Source organism: Propithecus coquereli, unplaced genomic scaffold, assembly GCF_000956105.1.
Source record: "Propithecus coquereli isolate 6110/MARCELLA unplaced genomic scaffold, Pcoq_1.0 Scaffold171, whole genome shotgun sequence".
In the NCBI taxonomy this organism is placed as follows: domain Eukaryota; kingdom Metazoa; phylum Chordata; class Mammalia; order Primates; family Indriidae; genus Propithecus; species Propithecus coquereli.
Window position 1 is genome coordinate 5,877,247 of NW_012141747.1, and position 22,804 is coordinate 5,900,050.

Sequence of the window (22,804 nt, forward strand, 5' to 3'; positions counted from 1 at the left end):
ATGTTCTGGAACAGCCTGCAGGCCTCTGGGGGATGTAGGGGAGGAAGAGCTCCTGGAGCCTGAGGTTGTTTGTATGTTGGGGGCCCTCCACGCCCCAAAGACTATTACCTTCTGGCTGTGGATGCACACACGCTCCGCTGCCAGGTAGTCCATGGTAAAGATGAACCGCCAGTTGAAGTTGCCCTCCCCAGTCAGGGAGTAGTAGTGGATATCTGTCTTCTGCATGTCATCCTCTAGGCCGTATAACCACCTGGGGCCAGAGTCCTTTCACCTGGGGTTCATGTGTATTGTCCCCATCCCTGAGCTGGAGCCCTGTGGGAAGGGCTGCCTAGCTGGCACCAGGCACAGGTAGAATTGGAGAGGTGTTCCCTCAGGATTGGGAAGCCCCAGCAGAATGACAGAACTGGGGGACCACAGGGGCTCTGCTGGAGCCTGACTCCTCTCTCTCACCCTTTGACGTAGATGTCACTCGTCTTCTCTCCACTGAAATTGCTATCCACCAGGTCCACGTTGGCAGTCTGCCAGATGATGCAGCGTAGCTCATACCTGCAGCCACTGTGCTCAGAGGCTTTGCTGAGGAATAGCTCCCCAGCTGCAGCCTTAGTGAGGGAAGAGAGGCCTGGGAGTCTGCCCTCCATGCTCTTGCTGAATTTGGGGAATTCAGGGAAAGAAAGCTCCCAATAGAGCTTCTCTTCTCAATAGAGAAAAGAACTACTACACCTAGGCATTTGAGGACAGTGATGTTCTGCACCCAGGGGAGCTGAACTGTGAAATTCAGTAGTGAGGAAATGGGCTGTCACTCACCGTTTAGGCTTTCTGGGGCTGATGTTGACTGGGGGGCCAGGAAGCCCCAGCTTCTTAGGGAAGATATCCACCCACATTTGTACCTTTCCCTAGAGCCAGGATGGATTAGTTGTTTTGTGTATTTTTTCTTTGTTTTTCTTTTTTTTTTTTTTTGAGACAGAGTCTCACTGTGTTGCCCGGGCTAGAGTGCCGTGGCGTCATCCTAGCTCACAGCAACCTCAAACTCCTGGGCTCAAGCGATCCTCCTGCCTCAGCCTCCCGAGTAGCTGGGACTACAGGCATGCGCCACCATGCCCGGCTAGTTTTTTCTATATATTTTTAGTTGTCCAATTAATTTCTTTCTATTTTTAATAGAGACGGGGTCTCGCTCTTGCTCAGGCTAGTTTCGAACTCCTGAGCTCAAACAATCCGCCCGCCTCGGCCTCCCAGAGAGCTAGGATTACAGGCGTGAGCCACTGCGCCCGGCCTGTTTTTCTTTTTTATTTGGTAGAGATGGGGTCTCACTGTGCTCAGGCTGGTGTTGAACCCCTGAGCTCCAGCTGTCCTCCTGCCTCGGCCTCCCAGAGAGCCAGGATTACAGGCGAGCTGGGATGAGTTAGCTGGTTGGGGGTTGGTAGCCTCTGTTCTCAGCAGGCTGGCCTGGGGGTCCCTGTCCCATGTTCTGAGGTCTATTGAGGCTGCATCCCCAACGCTTAGGGGTCAGGTATAGAGGTATCAGCGAGGCCCCAGGTGACCCCCACCACTTTCCCCTTTTTTCCTTTTTATGGCTGAGGGAATAGTGCAGTGAGGTTAGGGCATGATGGCTTCAAGGCTGATGGCGTGGTGCTGGGATTTCACTTAAGACTGGGATTTGGAGGGTTAATGCCACTCAGCAGGTCATGCTAGATGGCCAGATTGAGATTGGGGGCCTTCATTTATTAAGGAGCTCAGTAACCCTGAGTGTGAGGCAACTAGATGTTCAGTCCAGATTTCCAGGTCATTTATGTTATGTAACCACAACCTAAGGATGTAAGGCTATCTACAACATACAGAGATCTAAGAAAGAAGATAAGGGACAAAAATGGTGAGAAAAGAGAAAAAACGTGAGAGGGCAGAACTACCAACATTGGAAAATAGATGTGTTCTTTCAAAGTACCTGACCTGATTTTATTCTTTTGAAGTTGACCTTGTTTGAGAAAACAGGTTTAATGAGAATGGTTTTTTAAAAAATGCTAAGCAAAGGACTTTGTTTCTATAATGTGGTATCAACTTGAGAAATTAGGAGAATGAGATAAGCCTATGGTGGCTGCAGGGTGAATGATAATTAGAGTGTCTTTGGGGATTTTTATTCCTCTGTTTGGGGTTCCTTGCCATGGAGAAGAAACAGCCTGCAATTAACAGCCAGAACCCAGGCTGTAATGTCTGTGCCATCTGACCTGGTGCCACCTTCCTGCCCCTCGGGAGAGACCGAAGGCAATGGAGACATGGCTGGGAGGGCTCCTTAGTGCCTCCCACAGGGGTGCATGGCCTCGTTTCTTGTAGATGACCTTTCCAGCTCTGAATTTCTCCATTCTAAGTGGCATCACTATCACTGGAACGTCTTGCTTATTAATGAGTAAAACATACTTATCTTCTGTGCATGTACAAACCCAAATGCTTAGCCTGGCCTTCCCCTCTCATAGTGGGCTATGGCCTGGGTGGGTGGGCACCCTTGTCTCCTGATCAAGCCATGTCCCCCTATAGGAGACAGGAGTGGCCCCTCCAGTCTCATACCTGGTCGATGCCTGGCTGGCTGTCGCTGTACAGTGTGCGGGTCTCCACGTGCTCAGGTACCAGCCCCTGGGTGTGCAGGAGGTACAGCGCAAGGCGTTCCATCTTGGGTCCCAAACCATGAACAGTAGGGGGTTTGGGCTCTGGGTTGGAGGGGGATGGAAGGAGTGGATCTCGAGGTCATTAGCCTTCCCATCCCTCTGGTAGGCTCCCCCACCCTCCCTTCCCCAGCCTGGGGAGTGGACTTGTTTGCCCTCCACAGGAGTAAAGGGGAAAGTGCTGGGCTGCCCTCTGGCTTGGGAGATCTTTCCTTGTCCTCCTCCCAACCCCGATCTGCAGCTCTTCCATTCTGGAACCTCACAGATTTCAGAGGCATGTGTCTGTGCTATCTGGCGGTGTGCTGTGCTTCTCACCAAAACTTGTCAGCTTGAAGTTTTTCCCATTGTAAAAAACAGAGTCTTCCTCAGGGTTGAACAGAGGTGGAGGCAGCCCTTTTCGCTTGGCATAGCGTTCCAGGAGGTGGGTGGGGGACATCTGATCCCGCCACCTAAAGGGCCCTGACCTGTGGGGAGATATGAGAGGAAGAGGTGGGGAGGTCTGGGTCCTGGAGGACACTGCTTTGAGCAGCAGGATAACCAGTGGTGGAAGCATAGGTGGAGACAAGGCGGGTCTGGGCCCTGGTTCCCAGCCCAGGATGTAGGCCTCTCCCAAGGGAGTTGTGGGCTCACTCCTCCTCCCCACCCACACTCCCTTGCCCTGGACGTGCCCACTCACAGACAGTAGGATTTGGAGAGCCCACAACGAGCTTCAAAGCCAGACAGGAGACGGTTTTCAAGGTCGATGACTGTGGTTCCAATCTTATCATCGGGCGAGAATAGGTCAAAGTCATATAGCTGGATCTCTAGGTCCTTCTCCAGGGGGATGTTGCAGGTGAGTTCAAACATCCTGTGGGTAAGGGTGTTGGAGCCTGCAGAGGCTGTGGGCCATGTTGTCTCCATGCCCTGCTTGCCAGTGTCTTGGCCCCCTTGGCCCCTGCTCCACCTCCTTGTTTGTTCAGGGGGAATGTGGAAAGCAGAGCATGGGCTAGACTGCTGTCTGCCAATAGTCATCTCCAGTTATGGCTGAAAATAATTTGGGATAGGCCCTGGGTGTGAGGCTCTGAGCTCCCTTCCCAGGCCGAGTTTGAGAAACAGGGTAGAACTGAACCACCTATGCATTTATCTTTTGTCTGTTGAGCACCCGGAGTGGGTAAGACACCACACTAGGAACTCGGAGGCTGGAGAGGAGCATGAGAGTTGTTTGCCTTCTGGCACTGGCTCCTGCATGGCGTGGGTGGGAGTGGAGAAGTGGGATCGGGTGAGTCGGGGCAACTCACGTGCCAAAGATGGGGTCCAGAGTGTTGGGCTGGTATGTGTCCCGCTTGCCAAGCTCTGTCTTCCCCAGTTTCAGGATCACATAAGGGTCACACTGGGTCAGATATAAGGAAGGGAAGGATAGAAAATGGGGAGTCAGTCTCAGTCGGTCATGGAGGATGGGAGAGGGGCAGAAACAAGCCCCTCGCACCAGATGGAGTCTGTGGGGAGTTGGCAGTCTGTGTATCAGTGTGAGGGAGCTCCAGGAGACGGGTTCAGGGCAGGGTGTCAGAGGCACCTTTGCTGGGATGCTCTTTACCAGGCCATTGTAGTCCTGGGGCTGCAGGTTGATAGCTCGAACCACGTAGACCCGCACCAAGCACAGCTGAGGGAAGTCCTCTCTCTCAGGCCAAACCAAGAACTGGTGTGGGGGCTTGGGGGCTTCCGGATTCTCAGGAAATGGGTAGATGCGGAAAAGGCCCTGGTGGAGGAAGGTGTTGGGGGACCCAGCCTGGCAGTGCTGGCCAGCTCTGTAAAGCCCTCCAGGAGGTACCTGCTGCCCACATTTAGGAGCAAGAGATTGGGTTGAGGGTGGCAGGGATCGAAGGCCATGAGGACAATAGAGGCAGGTGCAGCAGAGGTGCTGGGCAGGGAACACTGTGTTTAGGAGGGGTGCTGCACAAAGGAACTGCGGTCATTAGGTGACTTGCTGGTTTCTTCAGATGTGAACTCTCATTCCACCCCTTTCATCGCTGCAGGTTTGGACTTGTTCTCTGGTTCTGCAGCCTTGGGAGACCCAGCGCAGGCCAGAGCAGGGAGTGAGAAGGCCCTCACCCTTCCTGTGTGAGGGGAGGTCTCCCCGAGTCCCTGTGTTGGGTATTCTCTGCTCCTCTGTTCCCCAAACTTCGATAAGCCCTCCCTCCGCCATCCTCACCATGAGCATGTAGAACCAGGGCTTCTATTAGAGTCCTCTGGGGACAGAAAAGGAACAAGGAGATGGGGCAGCCAAGCTGGGTAGACACACACCTTGAACTCCCCTACCACAGGGCTGTCCAACTTGGGCTGTTCCTGGTAGAGCTTGAAGGTCTGGCAGAAGTCCTGCAGGCCTTGGAAGACTGGCACAGCCTCCAGCTCACAGTCATACACCTGCGGGGGATATGTGGGACCCGGGCTGGTAGGGAGACCATTCCTGGGATTAGGAGATGGAGGGACCACCAGCTCCTAGGTCTTGCTCCAAAGCATCTGCCCAGTCAGCGGCCCTGTCTGCTTTAGACAGGGTGGCTGGCGGAACTGTCTCCAGGAGTCTTGGGAGACAATGCGGGAACTCCCTCACTTGGTGGTTCCCAGGGAATCAAGGCTAGGTCTGCTGGCCTCTCCCAGTGGGAGATTTTATTCCATCTTTCTTTCAGCATTCTCCCCTCCTAGGGGCCTCCAAACCTTTAGAGTGTGGTAGTCTTTATACTTGTACTTGGGGGACTTGTGATCATCTCCCGTGGCCCAGAAAAGCTTGCTCCACCAATCCACTTCGTGCTCATATTGATCCTGGCAGGGAGGAGGGGCATTTTGGCCCTTGGGCAGGGAAAGCCCCCCCCACCTCCCTGAACTGACTGGGGTTGTTCCTTGTTCCCTGTGGCTGAGCCTGCATCACCTTGGTTGTGCTCGACTTGAAGAAGAACTTTTTGTAGAGGTACCCTAGGAACTGAAAAATGAGAGGGTAGGCAAGGTGAGTCCAGGCGGCCCACAGTGCTCGTTGGCTCTGACCTCCAAGGAGGAGAGGAGTCAAGGCTGGGGCTTATTTCCCTGGCTTCCTCGCCTTCACATAGGATTGGGGAGTAAGGAGGAGGGGAAGCAGAGTTCTTCGTTTTCACTGCCCATAGCCTCTGGAAGGGGCTCAGAGAGTCAGAACCTCCAGCCCTACCCTAACCTACTGAATCAGAATCTGCTTTTGATGAAGATGTCTAGAAGATTCCTGTGCATTAAAGTTTGACAAGTGCTGCCCTAGAGCAGTAGTTCTGAACCGTGAAAACATTGGAATCACCCAGGGGCGGGGCGAGGGCAGTTGGAAAAAATTCTGATGCCTGGGTCCGACTCCCAGCAGTTCTGATGGAATTGGTCAGTGGCCTGGGTCTCAGAGTTGTTAAGACTCTCAGGTGATTCTGATGTGCATTCTGGGCTAAGCATCCCGGCTTTAGCGTTCTCGTGTCCAGCCAGGCCTCACACTAGGGACACAGATATCAGGACTCTAGTCAACACCCCTCCTCCCTGTCTGCAGTGGGAGAAGGTTGGGCCCCAGGCCCTTACTCACGTCTTGGTGCTGCTTCACGCACAGTGCTGTGTGGAGAGAGTACAGCCATGAGTCTCAGGAGGGCAGAAGGCTGAGGAGGAGGGGTGCCAACCACACAGGGGAGCCAGCGCCTTGCCCCACTCCCAGGGGCTTGTTTGTGAGGCCTGGGGAAGGGCAAGGAGAGAGGGCCATACTTGGAAGCCGTGGGGGCACGTAGTCCTGAGCCCAGGGGTCACAGAAATAGGGCTGGAGGAAGTCGATGTTGGCTTGACCCACCACAGTCTGCTGGCCGAAGATCCAAACGTCCACCACCTTCACCACAAGGGGCAGCGCGTAGGCCTCCTCCGTGGGCATGTACTGCAGCCCCAAGGACAGGTGGGGAGCATGAGGTCCCCCAAGAGAAAAGAGCTGCCCCAGCCCTTGCCCCAGGGCCTCTTACCACTATAAGGAGGAGGATGGACTCAGGGAAGTTGGGGTTGGTCTGGAAGTCACTGATGGGTTCTGTCCTCAGGGACTCTTCCCCAAATTCCACAAGGAGCTGTGGGGAGCTCACCTTCTTCATGTTCCGAAGGCCCCAGGCCAAGATCTGCCAGAACAGGGAAGGGGCAGGCAGCGCCTCTGTAAGGGGGTCCTGGCCAGAGCGGGGCTGTGCTGGCAGCAGTGGTGCATTAGGGAGCATGCAGGGCTGGGGAGTGAGGCTGTGCGGAGAGGCCAGAGTCTGAAGGCTTGCCAGGTCTCCCTGTCCTGAGGGATCGGTGCTTGTCCTCAAGGCCTGGACGCTGTCCTCCCTGCCCGTGAGGGAGGTGCCCTCAGGCCACTTGCTGCATCCTCCACTGACCTCCAAAGCCCTCACGTATTGCTCTTCCTCACCTGCCGCCTTCAGTTCTCAGACGTGAATTCCTGAGGCTGCTGCCTCCGAGGCCCGCAGAAAGAGTGGGTGCCCAGTTTTCCAGAGATCTCATGCTATCTAGCTCTTTGCTGACCCATGCTCCACAGAACTCTCTGGCCATACAGTGAGCCAGCACCCTCGGGAAATGTCTGCACCTAACTCATGAGTACCACTTCAGGGGCCCAGAGTGTGAACCAGCCAGCTTGCCTATCTTGGGGAAGCCTCCAGTCTCCAGAGGACCTGATCATCTTTTGCTCTTTGCCAAATTTGTGACAGAGCACATGGGTCCTGATGTGAGGACCTCCATGCTAGCTCAAAAGAGGTGAGAAACACCCTGGCATTGGGAGTCAGACAGGGCTGGGCCTGAATTCTGGCTCTGTCCCCTAGTCCTTGTATCATCGTGCATGGCATATGTTGTCTCTTGGAGTCTCAGTTTCCTTCTCTGAAAAGTAGTCCCTGCTGGGCAGGCGTGGTGTGAGTCAAACGCAATAATCAATGCTGCAGCCCTTTGTCTACTACTCACTGCAGAGATTTGCAGTAAAATAATTTACGTGTTATATCAGAGCCTCTGTTCTTCATTTCTCTCCTGTCTCCCTCCATCTCCCAGTAGCATTTCTTGGGGTGCAAACTTTGGATCGGGCAGTCAGGGAGAACCAGCAGAGAGCTCCAGCACATTCCAGACTGCTCAGGGTGATGCTTGCCCCCTGTCCACCCTGCCACCCCCAGCACCTCAATGGCCATCTTCTTCAGTGTGGGCTGGATGCTCTTGGGGAGTGTGTAGATGCCATTCTTCCAGGGAACACTCAAGATTGGCAGCTGCTTCTCTCTGAGCCTCTGGAGGAATGAGGTGGGAGAGAAGGGAGCATGAGGCACCTCTGCGCTGTCCTGTTTCCCTGCCCCTCACCCCCAGCTCCATCGAGTCCCTCAGAGGGCTCCACTGGGGCCGCAGAGCCCCTGGGCAGGAGCTGGCGGGGGAGAGGTTGGGCAGGCCGGCATCACCAAGCCCGAAGTTCTGGTTCCTGGGCCCAGGCCCTTCCTGAGGGCGTGGAGCTGGGCCCTGCTGGCTGTGGAGACTTGGGGGCAAGTAGGTATGGGGACACTGAGCACTACGCATCCCAGCCAGGCCCTGTCCCAGTACCTCAGTCTCGAGGATCAGCTCACAGGATGCCAAGATCTCACCCTCTTCAGCCCCCAGCTCATTTATGATGGGGTGCCACCTCATAGGGGGCAGGGTCCGGTTGTGGAAATCCAGCCAGACCACCGGGGGCCACATACTCCGTCCCCACAAATTCTCCTTGCCCTGGAGGGGAGTGGAAGTTCACAAAGCATGGAGGCCAAGCTGGCAGAGTTCCAGCTCATTGCCTGACAGGGAAAGGGCAAGGCAAGGACAACAGCTATTTATGTTTACATGGTGCTCTCTGCATGTCAAGCCTCATTGGAGTACTTTCTGTATATTTTCCTCTAAAAACCTTAGCTCTTCAAGGTAGGTCTTGCTCCCGCTCAGCCCAGCCTGCCTTACCCAGGAGTCGCGCTGCCACAGCTCCAGCACCACGAGTGGTGGGCTCTCTTTGGTGTCGTGGGGGTTCTCATACAGAAGAAGGTGCTGGAAGATGAGCGTCTGGGCCCATGTGGGGCCTGCTGAGCTCCTCAGGGTTTGCGTGCACTGGCTATGGTTTAAGAAGACCACCCGAATGAAGGGCCCTGGAGGGTGGAGGGCAAGGAGAGAGTCGTGTCTTCAAGCTGCCAAGGGAGGCTGTCCTCTCCTCTGCTGCTGTGGCCATTGCACCGGGTACCAAGGGAGGCCCAGGCCAGGCAGCCCCTGCCACTGCCAGCTGCCCAGAGTCTGCCTCAGCATAAGCCACAGAGCAACTAGGCGTGTAAGCAGAGGTGAAGGGATCATTTGGTTACATCCTTGGGAACTTCACAGCTACCATGCTTGAGGCCTGGGCTTCACCAAGATGGAGGGCAGAGGCTCCTCTGGATGGGTTCTGGGAACAAGGCTACATGAGGCTGCCCTTTCCCAGCAGTGAGTGGCCCTCTCCATATGGGTGGTGATGCCCAGTGGACACAGCTCCCAGCAGACATCCCTGAAGCCCTGCGACCCACGGCCCTGGCTCCCTACAAACAGTGCTACTAACAGGACAGAGCTGGAGCACACGGCTCGTCTCCTGAAACCCTCAGTGAGTCTCCCTCACGTGACCGAGGACAGCCTCCTCCTGCCCAGGGCCTCCTCCCCGCCCCTCCTCTTCTGTCCAGCCATGAGTGGCACATGGTTCCCAAGCATGCCACCCTCTCTCTTGCCTGCATGTCTCATCAGTACTGCCAGGCCAACTCCTTTTCTTTTCAGTGCCCGGCTAAGCGGTCACCACGGGGGGTGAAGCCCCCTCAGCTCTCCTTCTAATCCACAGCATTGGGGTCATACCTCAAGAGGAGCCCCACCATGTAGTCTTTGTTTTTGTGCTTTTTCCCCAAACAGTGCCGTGAGCTGCTTGGGAAGAGGGGTCTGCATCTTTGTCACCCCCATCTGAGCCACATTCTTTATACCACTGGGTGGCCATGTCACAGGGCCCCAGGGCCTGGGGACAGGGACAAGGGCTGCTGGCCGCCTACCTTGGAATGTCAGGATCTGGTTGAACATCAGGTTCCGGGCCTGGTAGATGTAGCAGAAGAGCTGGTAGTAGTGGGGCTCTGTACAGGGGAGCCACATTATCACCTCCTGCCAGCATGCCCCGAGGCTGCTCTCTGGCTCTCCCACCTTCACCCCTCCCCACTGTGCTGGCCTCAGGTGCTGGCCTCTGGAGCCACCCAAGCAGACTCCCAATTCAGTGCTCACTGTTGAAGATGCAGTAGATGAAGGGCATGTTGGGGGGCCGGGTGTCCTCTGGGATACGCCTCCAGAAGCCCAGCCACGACTTGTCTTCCTCTTCCTTCTTAGCATGCTGTTTCAAATCCATAGCCTGTGCCCAGGACAGTCTCCCCTGAGGCTCTTGGGTGCTTCTCCTAGCCCAGGCCCAGGCCCCCACCTCTACCCTCTGAAGCCTGAGGAGTGGGGGCCCAGTCCTCCCTGCCCCCACCCAGGTCAGGCCCTGGCTCTCCTGGAGGTGGGGTTGCTGGCAGGCAGCAGGCTGAGGCTTTACCAAAGACCCCTCCAGGAGGAATATGGGTGCAACGCCCTTGTCTTTGTCGGGGGCCAGCCTGCGATGCCAGCAGCGGCGGCGGAACCGGCTGTGGGGCTGAGGGTTCAGGTGGAACTTGGAGCGGAAGGTGCCATACTCCCAGCCCTCTTCTTCCCCCTTGGCCAGTTCGTGCTGTGGGGAGGAAAGCAGACTCATGCCCCCGCCATGGCCCAAGGTGACCCCTGCCCTGCCATCCTGGCCAGGGCCCCTACCCATGGGCCCCTCACCTGCTGCAGGAAGGAGAGGGTCTCCTGCTCGAGGCTCAGCTCCCTGGGGTTCCGGAAGCGCACACGCACCCAGCGCCGGCGGCGGCATGAGTGGTAGGTCTTCTCCACCGAGTTCCAGACCTGGGGCAGGCCGGAGGGCGGGATCCCCACTCCATACTCCCAGCCTGTGGGGGCAGCACCATGGCCTCTGGGTCCCCAGGTGCCGGCAAGCTGGGTGGCTGGGACAGGCCTGAGGGGCCTAGAGGGGCAAGCTCAAGGGTCTCTCTGGCCCTGAGGCATGGGAAGGAGGGTGTGGCCACACTGTGTCACCTGGGTGGCTTGGGCCCAACTGCCCATCTTACAAATGAGGAAGGTGGGGCTCAAAGACATCCTGTGACATGCACAAGGCCACACAGCCTGTAAGCAGCAAAGCTTGGGTCTTGAGCCCAGGCCTTCAGGCTTCCAGCCCGTTGCTCCTAACCTGGAGCTACCTTGGGTGAATTCAGTCTCCACAACCAAGCCTTGCGCTGGGCCAGGCCTGGGGAGGCCCTTGGGAGCTGCGCTGTCTCAAAACTGAGGCCGTGTGTATGGAAAAGGTAGAGACCCAGCTCTCTGGAAGCTGGAGGACCCCCAGGAACTCAGGCCCATCCCACCAAGAGCTTGGCTGTTCCAAGGCTGTTGGAAGCGTCCGACACTCCTGCCTGCTCAGGACAGGCCCTGGCAGCTGCAGGGAGCTTGAGGCCCCAGGCGCTCCCACTCCAGCCCTTGAGCCTGACCAGAGAACTGACCCTCATTATCCACTGCGCGGTTCAGCTCCACAGCCCAGTTCTTCTTAAAGTGCCAGCCTTGGGGGCACTTCACGTTCTCCCGGGCCTCCATGGGCTGTCCGTTCTGTGGGTGAACATCGAAGACGAGCCGAGGGGTGCTGTGAGCTGGAAGGAGGCCACCTCCACTCCCTCTTCCCACACGCCTGTGCGTGTGCCTGCTGTGGCCACAGCGGCCTCCCGCCCCTGGTTTGCCACCCGAGTAAGCACTTAATATGCTTTAAGGACTTGCCCTTCTGCAACGTAAACTGCTCTCTCTGTGTTGAAAAGCGAAGACTAGCATGTGTTAGAGGTAAGTTAGACCTGTGTTGTCCAACACAGTAGCCACCAGCTACCTGGGGCTTCTCAAAATTTTAAATTAATTAAAATAAGACAAAATTCAAATTTCAATTCCTCAATCTCACTAGTGCCACATTGCAAGCACTAAATAGCCACACGTGGACAGAGCAGATATAGAACATTTCCGTCACCACAGAAAGTTCTGTTGGACAGGGGTGGGTTAGACTAGCCTCAGATTCCCTCCTTCAGGGTTAGCACTGCCCTTGAAAGAGGCCTGGAAAGGAATCACTGCCTCCCTCTGTTGTTTCTTACGGTCTTATTTAAGGTATCTCTGGCCTGCCATCTTGGGATACAGCCCTCACCCCGCACAGGGCTGGAGCACTCACCCAGTGTCCCCTGGAATGTGTAGGGAGTGGGGCTCAGACTGCAGCTCTTTCCATGGGGACACCCCAACTTCCAAGCCTCCGCACTTGGTTGCCTAGCCTGCCCCCTAATCCCCTAGGGCGACTTCGGCCCTGCTCACCGTGTCTGTGTTCGGGATGGCAGCAGGCACCCAGGCACCTCTGGCGTCGCGGTCCTGGTTCTCATACACCTCCTCCAACACCTGGCTCTTGTTGATGTCTATGTCCAGGAGGAGTCTAGGGGCAGGAAGACCCCACGTTCCCAGCACATCTCCCTGAACTTACAGGCCCCAGGGGTGTCCTCTGCCGGTCAAGCACTCCCCTACATGGCATCCCTCCCCACCTTGCCCTGGGTAAGGCAGGGCCAGGAGGTCTGGCATCCAGGGCAGGGTGGCAGGCAGGCCCTTGTGCACCTCGGCCCACTGGAACCAGGCTCCATGGCTCTGTGCCCACCTCACTGGGCTACTGCTGATTGGCCCTCCCAGGTGACAGGAAGTGTCAGCTTCGGTAGGGCATGCCAACGGGCACACAGGCTCAGGGCCTGTACCCTCCAGCCTTACCTCCTCTGAGGCTCCACTCTCCAGTTGTCCCACCAGTGCCACCCTGGGGGTGGCTGGAAATCCGTCTTGGGGAGGGCCTTGTTCCCCATGACATCCGAGAAGTTGGGGCAGCGGTACAGCCCCTGCATCCCCCACTGGTCTTTGTACTTGGCCTGATTCTCGTACTGGGGGAGGGAGAGTCTTCAGTGCCTGCCACGTCCTCCATCACATTGTGCTGGGGACACTGGGCCCCACCGTGGGCTCCCCACTCTGGCCTGCCCATACATCCTAAAAATCTGATAGCCAGGCAAGAAAGGGCCACATCCCCGCTGCACAGGGGAGCAGACTGAGGCTGAGAGGTCAACCCTGCACTCAGCTGGCAGAGTGGGGTGGATGCCTGAGTCAGAACCCGGTGCCTTGATGCGACCTGCCTACTCGCTCGTCACTGCAGACCTGGGGGAACCCGGTCCTGCTGTACCTCTGCTGCCTCTGTGCCTTCTCTTCCGTATTCCCCTGCTGGGCACGCAGCCCTGCTTCCTGCACCTCTCCCCACACCCCTCTCCAGCTCTGCGTCTCCAGGCTGGTTAGACATATTGTATATCCATTCACTCATGCAACTTAGAACTGTGAAAATATGTTTTAATTCAGTAAATTAAAAAGCCTGACACTCAAACTTTATTTCACCTCTGCCATCAGAGTCGCCTCCTGAGCCATGTCCTCCCCGGGGAGCAAAGGTCATCACCCCCTCCCTGATTCTAGAGCAGCCTCTGGGCAGCTACTCACTCACTCCCTGGGTTTATGGTTCTGTGGGCAGATGCCCCATATCCTGCTCCTCTGACCATTCCAGGCCTCCCCTTCCCAGGACCACCAGCCTGGCCGGCCATGTCCCAGGCTGCCATGTGACAGATGAAGCCCCCTACAGTGCGGAGCCTGGCTCACCTCACATGCTGTGGACTAACTGGTAGGAAGGTCCCAATGAACCTCCATCAGGGAGAGAGTGACCAGGCCCTGGAGGGTCACTCAGTGTCCCCTTGTCACCAAATGCCTATGGCTCGGCAGCACGGAACCCTGAGCTGGCAGCATCCGAGATTGCCTTGGTCTCTGCCACCTCTATCAGACCACTCTCAAGACCCTCAGACTTGGTCAGTAACGTTTTTCTCCATCTGCAGTGGGTTACCGAAGCTTCGCCCTCCCTTCCCACACGAAACGCCCTGCTGGGAAGCCATCTCTGCCCTATGAGGCCATCTACCCCCCGCTCCAGTGCTCCTGCCTGGACCCTGGGCACCGCTCACCGTCTCTGCATACACCACCATGTCGCCCTGGCGGAGCAGCTGCAGATCCTTGCTGTCTGTGACATTGCCGAGCCACATGCAGACCCGGAGGTGGGCTGGGAGCGTATTCTTCTGTCCTTCACCCTCGGGGTACTGAGCCAGAGATGGGTCAATGCCACGGGGTGCCAGCCCCCTGGGTGCAGGGAAGGGAGGGGGCACACACAGCCAGAACGGGTCACCCCTGCCCCTTCCCTCTGAGCCCTGGGAGCAGGGCCCTCACACTGAGCTGGGTGCTGGAGCTGCAAGTGAATGATATGGAACTCTGCCTTCCAGAGCAGGGAGGGCTACGCCTGTGAGCCACGTGATGCACAGAGGTGGGAGGGACAGGGAGATGGGCGACGCTGCCTAGGGAGCCTGGGAAGGCACCACAGAGGAGCCGTGATAATGCGGACATCAATAATGGTACTAGCATTCATTTATTGCTAAGTACGCCTCGATCCTCACACCCCGTGAGGCCGGCATCGTAATCACCAGGCCGATTCTACAGAGGAGCACACTGAGGCCTGGGCATGGTCAGGAGTTGGGCCAGGGCCACACAAGCCAGTGAGCGGCAGAGCCAGGATGCAAGTCTCAGTGGTTCTTGCGGGATAAGAAGGACTCAGATGGGCATGGGAGGAACCTTGCACATTGGTGGGAAGGGCACGGGCCAGGTACGACTGGGGCCGGGGAGCCAGAGTGGCCCGGCTGTTCAGACTGTGGGCCAGAGGGAGTTACAAGGCAGGTACGAGGTGTCTGGGGGCCAGGCCAGGGAGGCTGCACCTTCTCCAGGAGGCAATGGGGAGCTGGGGAGAGTCTCCAGGGAGGGAGGGAGCAGCCCCCCACTGCCCGGGAGGACTGGAAGCAGGGAGGCTGTGGTCAGGGCCGGGTTGGTGTTCAGGGTGTTCAGTCTTATCTATAGCTTGATCTGATAGGATGGGCTGCTGCCCAAACCTTACAGGTGTTAAAGATTTTGGGGGTCACCCAATCATGGTCCAAGGAAGAGATGACAGAGGCTGGACCAAGTGGTGGCCATGCAGATGACAGAAGAGACAGATTTGAGGAACATTTATGAGGAACATGGACTCGGTGTCAGCCCACACGCTGACAGCCACAGGCTCCCTGCCTTCCTCTGGGGACTGTTTAAACCCCATTCAAGCTGGTAAAGGGCCAGAGAGAGAGGAAGTGGACCATGCCCTGGGAGAGGCCCCATGGGGACTGTCCTGCAAGTTCAGGGGCTCCCCCGGGAGTGTTTCTGGGCACTGTCCACCCCCACCCTGTGAGGACCTCCTGCTCCCCACCTGTAGGAGGAGTGTCTGTATTTTCCCACAGAACCTGCCGGAGTACAGGGGCCCTGCCTGGGAGAACAGGACGGAGTGGGCAGGCACCCGTGCGTAGGCCACTCGCTGCTCCTTGGCCATCAGCCAGATCATCACATCTGGGAGGCTGATCTGGGGCTGTCGGGGCAGGAGGACATCAGGCCCTATGTGGCCAGCTCCCAGCCCTGCTCCCACCCGGCCAGTGTGTCCAGTGCCCACCTCAGGGAGCACAGCGTTGAGGTGGTACAGCCAGCCCTCCACGGTGGCCACCATGTCCCTGGGTTTGGCATGCTTGGCCTTTTGGGCCAGTTCCTGCAAAAGGAGACTGCGGAGCTGCCACCTCTTCCTATCCAGGTTGGTGGCTGTGGGCTGATCAGTCATGCAGGGCAGAGGACGCCTGTGGCCAGGACAGGGTAGCAGGTGCTGGACCTCTCTACTGCCTCCCAATGTCACCATCTCTGGCCCTTGCTGGCCTCAGGATCCTGCCCCATTCATGGCTGACCTGGCCTGGGAGCCCTTCCCACCCCTCCTCAGGAAGCCTGCTCACTGCGTCTCTGGCCCCGGGTCCTCCTCAGCCCTCTCCCATCCTCCCAGCCCTGCAATGCACCAGGCCTGTGCCCAAGGACCTCCTGTGCTGTGAGACAGGGTCGGGCTTGGAGCAGCTCTGCAGTGAGTCTTCCATAACAGGCAGATGCCCGAGGAGGGCATTTTGGATAGAATCAGCCAGGGGTGGGGGGAAAACGTGCAGAGATGGGTCTGTGCAGGCTTGTCTGGAGAAAGGGGAGAGACTGGATAGCTTGGTAGGAGCCTCAGGCACGGGTGTGGGACAGCAGGGACTATGCTGACGGGGAGGTCAAGGCCGTTTTCCGGAGGAGCCCGAATGGAAGGGGAGCAGTGACTCTTGTTTATCTGACTCCCTGGCTGCAAACTGGGGAGAGATCTGAGCAGCACTCCTACTTCCTCAGGAGGTGGTCGTCGAGGGTGTTCTGTAGGCTACTGCTCTGAGCCACCACCCCCCTTCATAAGCCTGACCTAGCGCAGCCAAGGCCGGCCCGCCCAGGGTGCCCCAGTCCTACTTGCAGTCCTCTACCAGCTCCCGCAGCAGTTTCTCCCACTGGCGGAGCAGCGCTGGGTCCTTCAGATTCCGCATGGATTTCAGGGTGTCCAGATTGGCTTTCTGCCCGACAAGAGAGAAACAGCGAGAGAGCTGGCCTCAGAGTGGAACTCATCCGGAACAGGCCACAGAGCTGACTGGCCCAGGATGTTTTCAAGGACCTTGGGACCTTTGGGGGGCAACCTGGTGATGTCAGTCCAAGGTTGTCACATGCCCTTGCAAGGCTAGGACCAACCCCCCCTGCCACCCTTCCCACTACCCAACAGAAAAAATGAGTGGTAAAGAGGAGCCAGGATGGGGTGGGACTGGGAAGCAGTGCAGCGTCCTGACCCCCCGAGTAGGTGTGAGAAAGTCATGTCTGAGGTGGAGGCACCAGGGGGCTCCCTGGAGACCCACCCTCCTTGCCTGGCACCCAAGACCCTTTATGATTGGATCCCTTCTAGCTTCTCTGGCCTTATCTTCATGTCACCTCCATGCCTTCCCTCCTACCCCCTGAACTTCAAAAATTGGCACATTGCCATGGCTTTGTGTATTATTCCCTTCTACCCGCCCCCAACAAACTCCTATGTATTCTTCAAAACCCTGCTGAAATGTCACCTCCTTTGCAAACACCACCGGCTATCCTCTCTTCTTCTCCCCTCCCGCACCCCCAATCCTTCTGACCCTATAGCTCCGGGTACCTGTATTCCCACTGCAGCCCTAGTTGCACTGCACAGTAACTGTCTGCACGTGCGACTTCCCCAGCTGGTGAGGACGGGGCTGTGTTTATTCATCTCTGTGCCTCAGTGCCTAGCCCTGCGTCTGGCACATGCGTCTCAGCGGGGTGGAACCGTGAGTGAGCTATGTGACTGGCTTCCTGTGACTGTGATGCAGTTTCCTAAGTCTCCCCCCACGATCTGAATCCTGCCCTGCGTCTGCTCCCACGCCACTCACCAGGCGGTCCCGAGTGAAGTGGAGGAGGTTGAGGCAGTTCACTCGGAAGCTGACGTCCTCCCAGCTGGAGGTCACAGCCACGACAGGCTTGGTGTTGTACCAGGGCACATAATGGTAGATGTTCCCTGAGACACAGAGATACATGGGGTAGGGGCAACCGAGGGACCCTGGGAGGTGTCCTCTCCCTGTGTCCCCTCAGAGGGCTTCCCCTGGGCCATTTCACTCCCAAAGACGCGCTCTGCCCACAGTGCTAACTGGAGCCCTCCAGACAGAGGCCGGGCCGGGGCCAATTGAGAACGTGTGCGCTTTGGCACGCACAGTGGGCTCCTGTGGAGCACTCAGTGTGCGCAGCGTGTCATGTCACATGGCCTGTCAGAGTCCCCAGTTTACAGTGGGAAGGTCCAGGCTAGCCAAGGGAAGCGGTGTGCCCGAGGTGGCACATCCCTCTGGTGGTCACATTCTGACCCTCAGGTGAGATGCCAAGGCAAGTGGCATGCCCCAAGGTAGGCCTGGGGTCCTGGTATGGCAGACTGGGTTCCCGGGCGACGTTCCTTATTGAAACAAGGGGAAGCTAGCTGAGACACAATGGATTCTTTTTCTCAACTGCACTGCTGAGTTGGCCTCAAAGGAAGAAATCCACAGAAATAAAAAAATTAAAAAGACAGAAAGTCTGTGAGGCAAGAGAAACAAAGCTGACTTTTGTCCTCAGACATTCTGGCAAGTTCTTGGAGAACTTGCGTTCCTCTTGGCAACTGCAGGGGCGCTGGGGGCAGGAAGGAAAGCCCAGGGCTGCCCACGGTGGGCAGTCTACAGAAGGTCCCGTGTGTTACGGGTTGAACTGTGTCCTTCTCTCATGAAGAAGTGTTCAATCTGAAACCCCAGTACCTCAGAATGTGACCTTGCTGAGAGATGGGGTCTTTGCAGATGTAATTAGTTAAGATGAAGTCATACTGGAGTAGGGAGGGCCCTTAATTCAATATGACCGGTGGCCTTATAAGAAGGAAGACAGAGATGACAGCCACGTGAAGACACAGAGACACAGGGAGAACCCCACGTGAAGACAGAGGCAGAGACTGGAGTGACACGTACACAAGATAAGGAACACCAAGGATTGCCAGCAACCACCACAAGCTGGGAGGGAGGCGCGGAACAGATTCTCCCTTGGAGATCTCAGAAGGAATCAACGCTGACACCCTGATTTCTAACTGCTATCCCCAGACCTGTGAGAGAATCGGTTCTGTTGTTCAAAACCACCCAGTCTGTGGTACTTTGCTGTGGCAGCCCTAGGAAGCTAACACACCATGCGAAGCTGGCACTCTGAAACCCAAAGCCTCGGGGCCGGAGTGAACGAGCAATAAGCCGTCATTCAGAAGGAAACAGTGAGGAAGCTTGCTTCTCTCCAGTGTGGCCCTGGGTGGCGGGGAAGAAAAATTTCCCCCAAATTTGTAACAAGTGGGGCTTCACACAGGTTGGCATTCTGAATTCATGCTATCTGTACAGTCTGAAGAATATCAAACAAAAAATTTAGGGTAAAGTTGTCCCTAAGCCAGGCATGGGAGCTCACATCTGTAATCCCAGCACTTTGGGAGGCCAAGGCAGGAGGGTCACTTGAGGCCCAGAGTTCAAGACCAGCCCGGGCAAAGAGCAAGACCCCATCTCTACAAAAACAAAAACAAAAACAAAAACAAAATTAGCTGGGCCTGGTGGCCCGCACCTGTAGTCCTAGCTACTCTGGAGGCTGAGGCGGGAGGATCACTTGAGCCCAGGAGTTTGAGGTTATGGTGAGCTGTGATGGGACCACTGCACTCCAGCCTGGGCAACGGAATAAGATTCTGTCTCAAAAAAAAAAAAACTGGTCTCTGCTTGGCAGTGCCCCAGGTAACTGGAGGAAGCAAAGGCAAATCCTCTCTGGAGAATGCAACTTCAGCTAGAACCAATGACACAAGCTCCCTAACCTGGCACTTCCACACCCCATGGAAAGTCACACACAACATTATCAAGAGACATGTAGAAAAATGTTCAAAGCAGCTCCAATCATAATAGCCAAAAATTGGAAACAGCCAAAATATCTCTTATTAGCAGAAGGGATAAATAAATTACGATACATTCATATAGTGGAATGTCCTCACAGCAATGAGAGTAAATGAGCTACAACTATACCCAACGTCATCTAGATTTGTGAACACATTTCACGAATAAAATGATGAGCAAAAGAAGCCAGATACAAAAGAATACATACTATATTATTTCTTTTATATAAAGTTTAAATACACAGAAAAAACAAAATGGAGGTGAGGAGAGCGGTTGCCTCTGGGGCCTCTGCGCTGTGGCCGCTCTACTCCATGAGCTGAGCGCCATCACATGGGTACATGTTGGCCTCATGATTCATTGAGCTTGATGCTTTGGTTCATGTACTTTTCCATAGATATATTATACTTGCATCAAAAGTTTACTTAAGAAATTAAAAAATAGTGTGGACAAAAAATATATGTAAAATACAGTGTGTGTCAAATGGTGGAAAATGCTATGGAGAAGAATAAATGGGGAAGGGGGAAAGGGAGCTGCCAAGCAATTTTAAGTAGAATGGTCACCTAAGGCCTTTCCGCAAAGATCATCTAGAAGAAATTATCCAGGATGCAGCCCAGTGGGATGGCAAGATAAAAATATGGAACAGAGATTTTTAAATACAAAGGACAGAATGAGAAGGTCCTCAGAGGATAGAGTGAGTTTCAAAAAGAGATATAAGAGAGAAGAGGAAGTCATTTTCAGGGAGAAAATATCATTCAATTTTCCAGAATTGTTGGAACACACCAGTTTCAGACGCTGGCACTGAGTGAATCATTAGAATGATAAATAAACAGAGATCCGTGACTGGGGTTCTCAGTATGAGCATAGGATACAAGATGGCAATTTTCCTCTTCTGCTCTTGGATGGCTTACAAAAGCAACAAGGAGAATGAAAATAACTCCATTTTCATCAAAACAAGGAGACAGATAGAATCTGCAGACCCAAAATACACATAAGAACTGCCAAGAGCAACTGTGATCATCACAGAAGCCCTGAAGGGTAAAGTGCAGCAGAAGCCACCTGGGGGAAAGTGAACAGCAAGACAGATAGCGGCAAGCACAGCTTGATGGCAGCAGATAGCAGAAAATGCCAGCAAAAACACACTCCCTGAAGGAGCTGGGAAACAGATCAGGAAATGTGAACCCACAGAACTCAGAAAACAAGTAAAAGAAAAAACAAAAACATCAGAGAAAGGAAGACAATGGAAGAAGCCCACAGGAGATTAGTCCCTGCAGACAATGAATGAGGGGCATAGAAATAAGAAAAGTGACCAAAATGAAATGGAAAAAGTCAAAAAAGGATCAGAGAGACAGACATAGAGAAAACCAGGGAGAACCATTAAACCTGCCCCTGAAGTAGAAAATTAAACAATGGGACAGAATGAGTATTTTAACATAGGACTATGAAAACTCACAGGGGGAAAGGATAGGCTTTGCCACCCTGGGTAAAGTGCAGTGGCCAGATCATAGCTCACTGCAACCTCAAACTCTGGGGCTTAAGCAATCCTCCTGCCTCAGCCTCCCGAGTAGCTGGGACTACAGGTGCACATTATCATACCCGGCTAATTTTTCTATTTATTTTTAGTAGAGATGAGGATCTCACTCTTGTTCAGGCTGGTCTCAAACTCCTGGCCTCGAGCGATCCTCCTGCCTCAGCCTCCCGAGTAGCTGGGACTACAGGTGCACATTATCATACCCGGCTAATTTTTCTATTTATTTTTAGTAGAGATGAGGATCTCACTCTTGCTCAGGCTGGTCTCCAACTCCCAACCTCAAGTGATCCTCCCACCTCAGCCTCCCAGAGTGCTAAGATTATAGGCATGAGCCACCATGCCTGGCCAAACATTGGTGAGGATATGGAGAAACTGGACTCATCTTAAGTTTCTGGGAGAATGTGCAGTCACCATAGAAAAGTTTGGTAGTTTCTTAAAAAACCATTCCACTTCTAAGTATCTACCCAAGAGAAATGAAATCAGATGTCCACACAAAGACTAGTACACAATTGTTCATAGCAACTTTCTTCATAATAGCCAGGAAGCAGGAACAATGTCCATCAGCTGATGAATGGATTAAGAAATGATGACCGGTACATCCATATGATGGAACACTATTTGGCAACAAAAAGGAATGACGTCCTGATACATGCTCCATGGATAATCCTTAAAAACATTATGCCAGGTAAAAGAAGCTAGATGCAAAAGACCACATATTGTATAATTTCATTTACATGAAACATCCAGGAAAACTATATAGAGACAGGAGTAGATTAGTAGCTGTGTGGACCTGGGGATGGAAACAAGGGCGTGACTACAAATAGAAATGAAGAATCTCTTGGGGTGATGGAAATGTTCTAAAATTGAGCATGAGGATGGTTGCTCGATGCTGTAAATTTACTAAAAATCATTGAATTGTACAAAACAAGTGAATTTTATGGTATGTAAATTACACCACTAAATAAATTACTAACAAAATAAAAGAAGATTTTACTCATAAACATAGATGTAAAAATTCTAAACAAAATACTGGCAAACTAATTCCAGAATGTATAAAGATGTAATGTACATGTAATTACACCATTATAATTGCATTGTATGTTATATAATAAAATATAATTATATTGTTTATGTGAAGTGGTATAATAGTAACTCAAGGTAGACTCTAATAGGTTAAAGATAAATATTGTAATCTCTTGAGCAACCACTAAAAATAATCTGAAGGTATATAGCCAGTAAGTCAACAGAGGAGATAGAATACGATACTAAAAACAAAACAAAACAAACAAAAAACACTTGATTAAAACAAAAGAACACAGGAAAATTCCAGGGGGCTTTTTTGTAGAAATTGTCAAGCTAATGCTAACATTTATACGAAACAGAAAAGAACCAGAATAGCCAAAATTATTTTGTAAAAGAACAACAAAGTTGGAGGACATACACTACCTGACTGCAAAACTTGTATTAGAGATACAGTAATCAACACAGTGTGATAGTGGCATAAGGATACACAAATGGATCAATGGAACAGACATTCTAGAAAGAGACCACAATACACAATTAATTGCTTTTTAACAAAGGGGCCAAAGTAATTCAATGTGGGAATATGAATAGTTTTTTCAGCAAATGGTGAATTAGATATCTGTATAGAAAAAAAGAATCTCAACCCCTCCCTCACACCATATGCAAGGATCAAATCAAGGGCCTGGCACTCAGTGGCTCATGCCTATAATCCCAGCACTTTGGGAGGCCAAGGTGGGAGGATCGCTTGAGACCAGGAGTTTGAGACCAGCCTGGGCAACATCATAAGACCCTGTCTCTACCGAAAACAAAAAAATTAGCTGGTCTGGTGGCACATGCCTACAGTCCTAGCTACTCAGGAGGCTGACGCAGGAGGATCACTTGAGCCCAAGAGTTTGAGGTTGCAATGAGCTATGAGGATGCCACTGAACTCTAGCCCAGGCAACAGAGTGAGACCCTGTCTCAAAAAAAGAAGAAGAAAAAGAAAGTTATGTGAATGGCCAAAAAGCACATGAAAAGATACTCAGTGGCCGGGCACGGTAGCTCAC

The 22,804-nt window shown here is 53.9% G+C and overlaps 1 protein-coding gene across 1 annotated transcript in view; it reads right to left on the reverse strand.

The window, feature by feature from the left end:
* The window catches only part of FER1L5 (fer-1-like family member 5), a 51,889-nt gene that overhangs the window by 2,152 nt on the left and 26,933 nt on the right, over nucleotides 1–22,804 (reverse strand). Inside the window, exons 15-43 of the mRNA XM_012641877.1 lie at nucleotides 17,177–17,301; nucleotides 16,206–16,306; nucleotides 15,349–15,526; nucleotides 15,112–15,267; nucleotides 13,796–13,927; nucleotides 12,525–12,688; nucleotides 12,087–12,201; nucleotides 11,249–11,351; nucleotides 10,482–10,645; nucleotides 10,216–10,386; nucleotides 9,912–10,035; nucleotides 9,689–9,766; nucleotides 8,598–8,779; nucleotides 8,217–8,378; nucleotides 7,808–7,912; nucleotides 6,629–6,775; nucleotides 6,384–6,546; nucleotides 6,211–6,236; nucleotides 5,554–5,604; nucleotides 5,343–5,447; nucleotides 4,932–5,051; nucleotides 4,225–4,386; nucleotides 3,929–4,020; nucleotides 3,328–3,498; nucleotides 2,967–3,115; nucleotides 2,557–2,696; nucleotides 805–893; nucleotides 451–546; nucleotides 109–250 (exon numbers count right to left, since the gene is read on the reverse strand). Of these exons, the coding sequence (XP_012497331.1) occupies nucleotides 109–250; nucleotides 451–546; nucleotides 805–893; nucleotides 2,557–2,696; nucleotides 2,967–3,115; nucleotides 3,328–3,498; nucleotides 3,929–4,020; nucleotides 4,225–4,386; nucleotides 4,932–5,051; nucleotides 5,343–5,447; nucleotides 5,554–5,604; nucleotides 6,211–6,236; nucleotides 6,384–6,546; nucleotides 6,629–6,775; nucleotides 7,808–7,912; nucleotides 8,217–8,378; nucleotides 8,598–8,779; nucleotides 9,689–9,766; nucleotides 9,912–10,035; nucleotides 10,216–10,386; nucleotides 10,482–10,645; nucleotides 11,249–11,351; nucleotides 12,087–12,201; nucleotides 12,525–12,688; nucleotides 13,796–13,927; nucleotides 15,112–15,267; nucleotides 15,349–15,526; nucleotides 16,206–16,306; nucleotides 17,177–17,301 (3,713 nt within the window). The remainder of the gene's footprint in view (nucleotides 1–108; nucleotides 251–450; nucleotides 547–804; nucleotides 894–2,556; nucleotides 2,697–2,966; nucleotides 3,116–3,327; nucleotides 3,499–3,928; nucleotides 4,021–4,224; nucleotides 4,387–4,931; nucleotides 5,052–5,342; nucleotides 5,448–5,553; nucleotides 5,605–6,210; nucleotides 6,237–6,383; nucleotides 6,547–6,628; nucleotides 6,776–7,807; nucleotides 7,913–8,216; nucleotides 8,379–8,597; nucleotides 8,780–9,688; nucleotides 9,767–9,911; nucleotides 10,036–10,215; nucleotides 10,387–10,481; nucleotides 10,646–11,248; nucleotides 11,352–12,086; nucleotides 12,202–12,524; nucleotides 12,689–13,795; nucleotides 13,928–15,111; nucleotides 15,268–15,348; nucleotides 15,527–16,205; nucleotides 16,307–17,176; nucleotides 17,302–22,804) is intronic.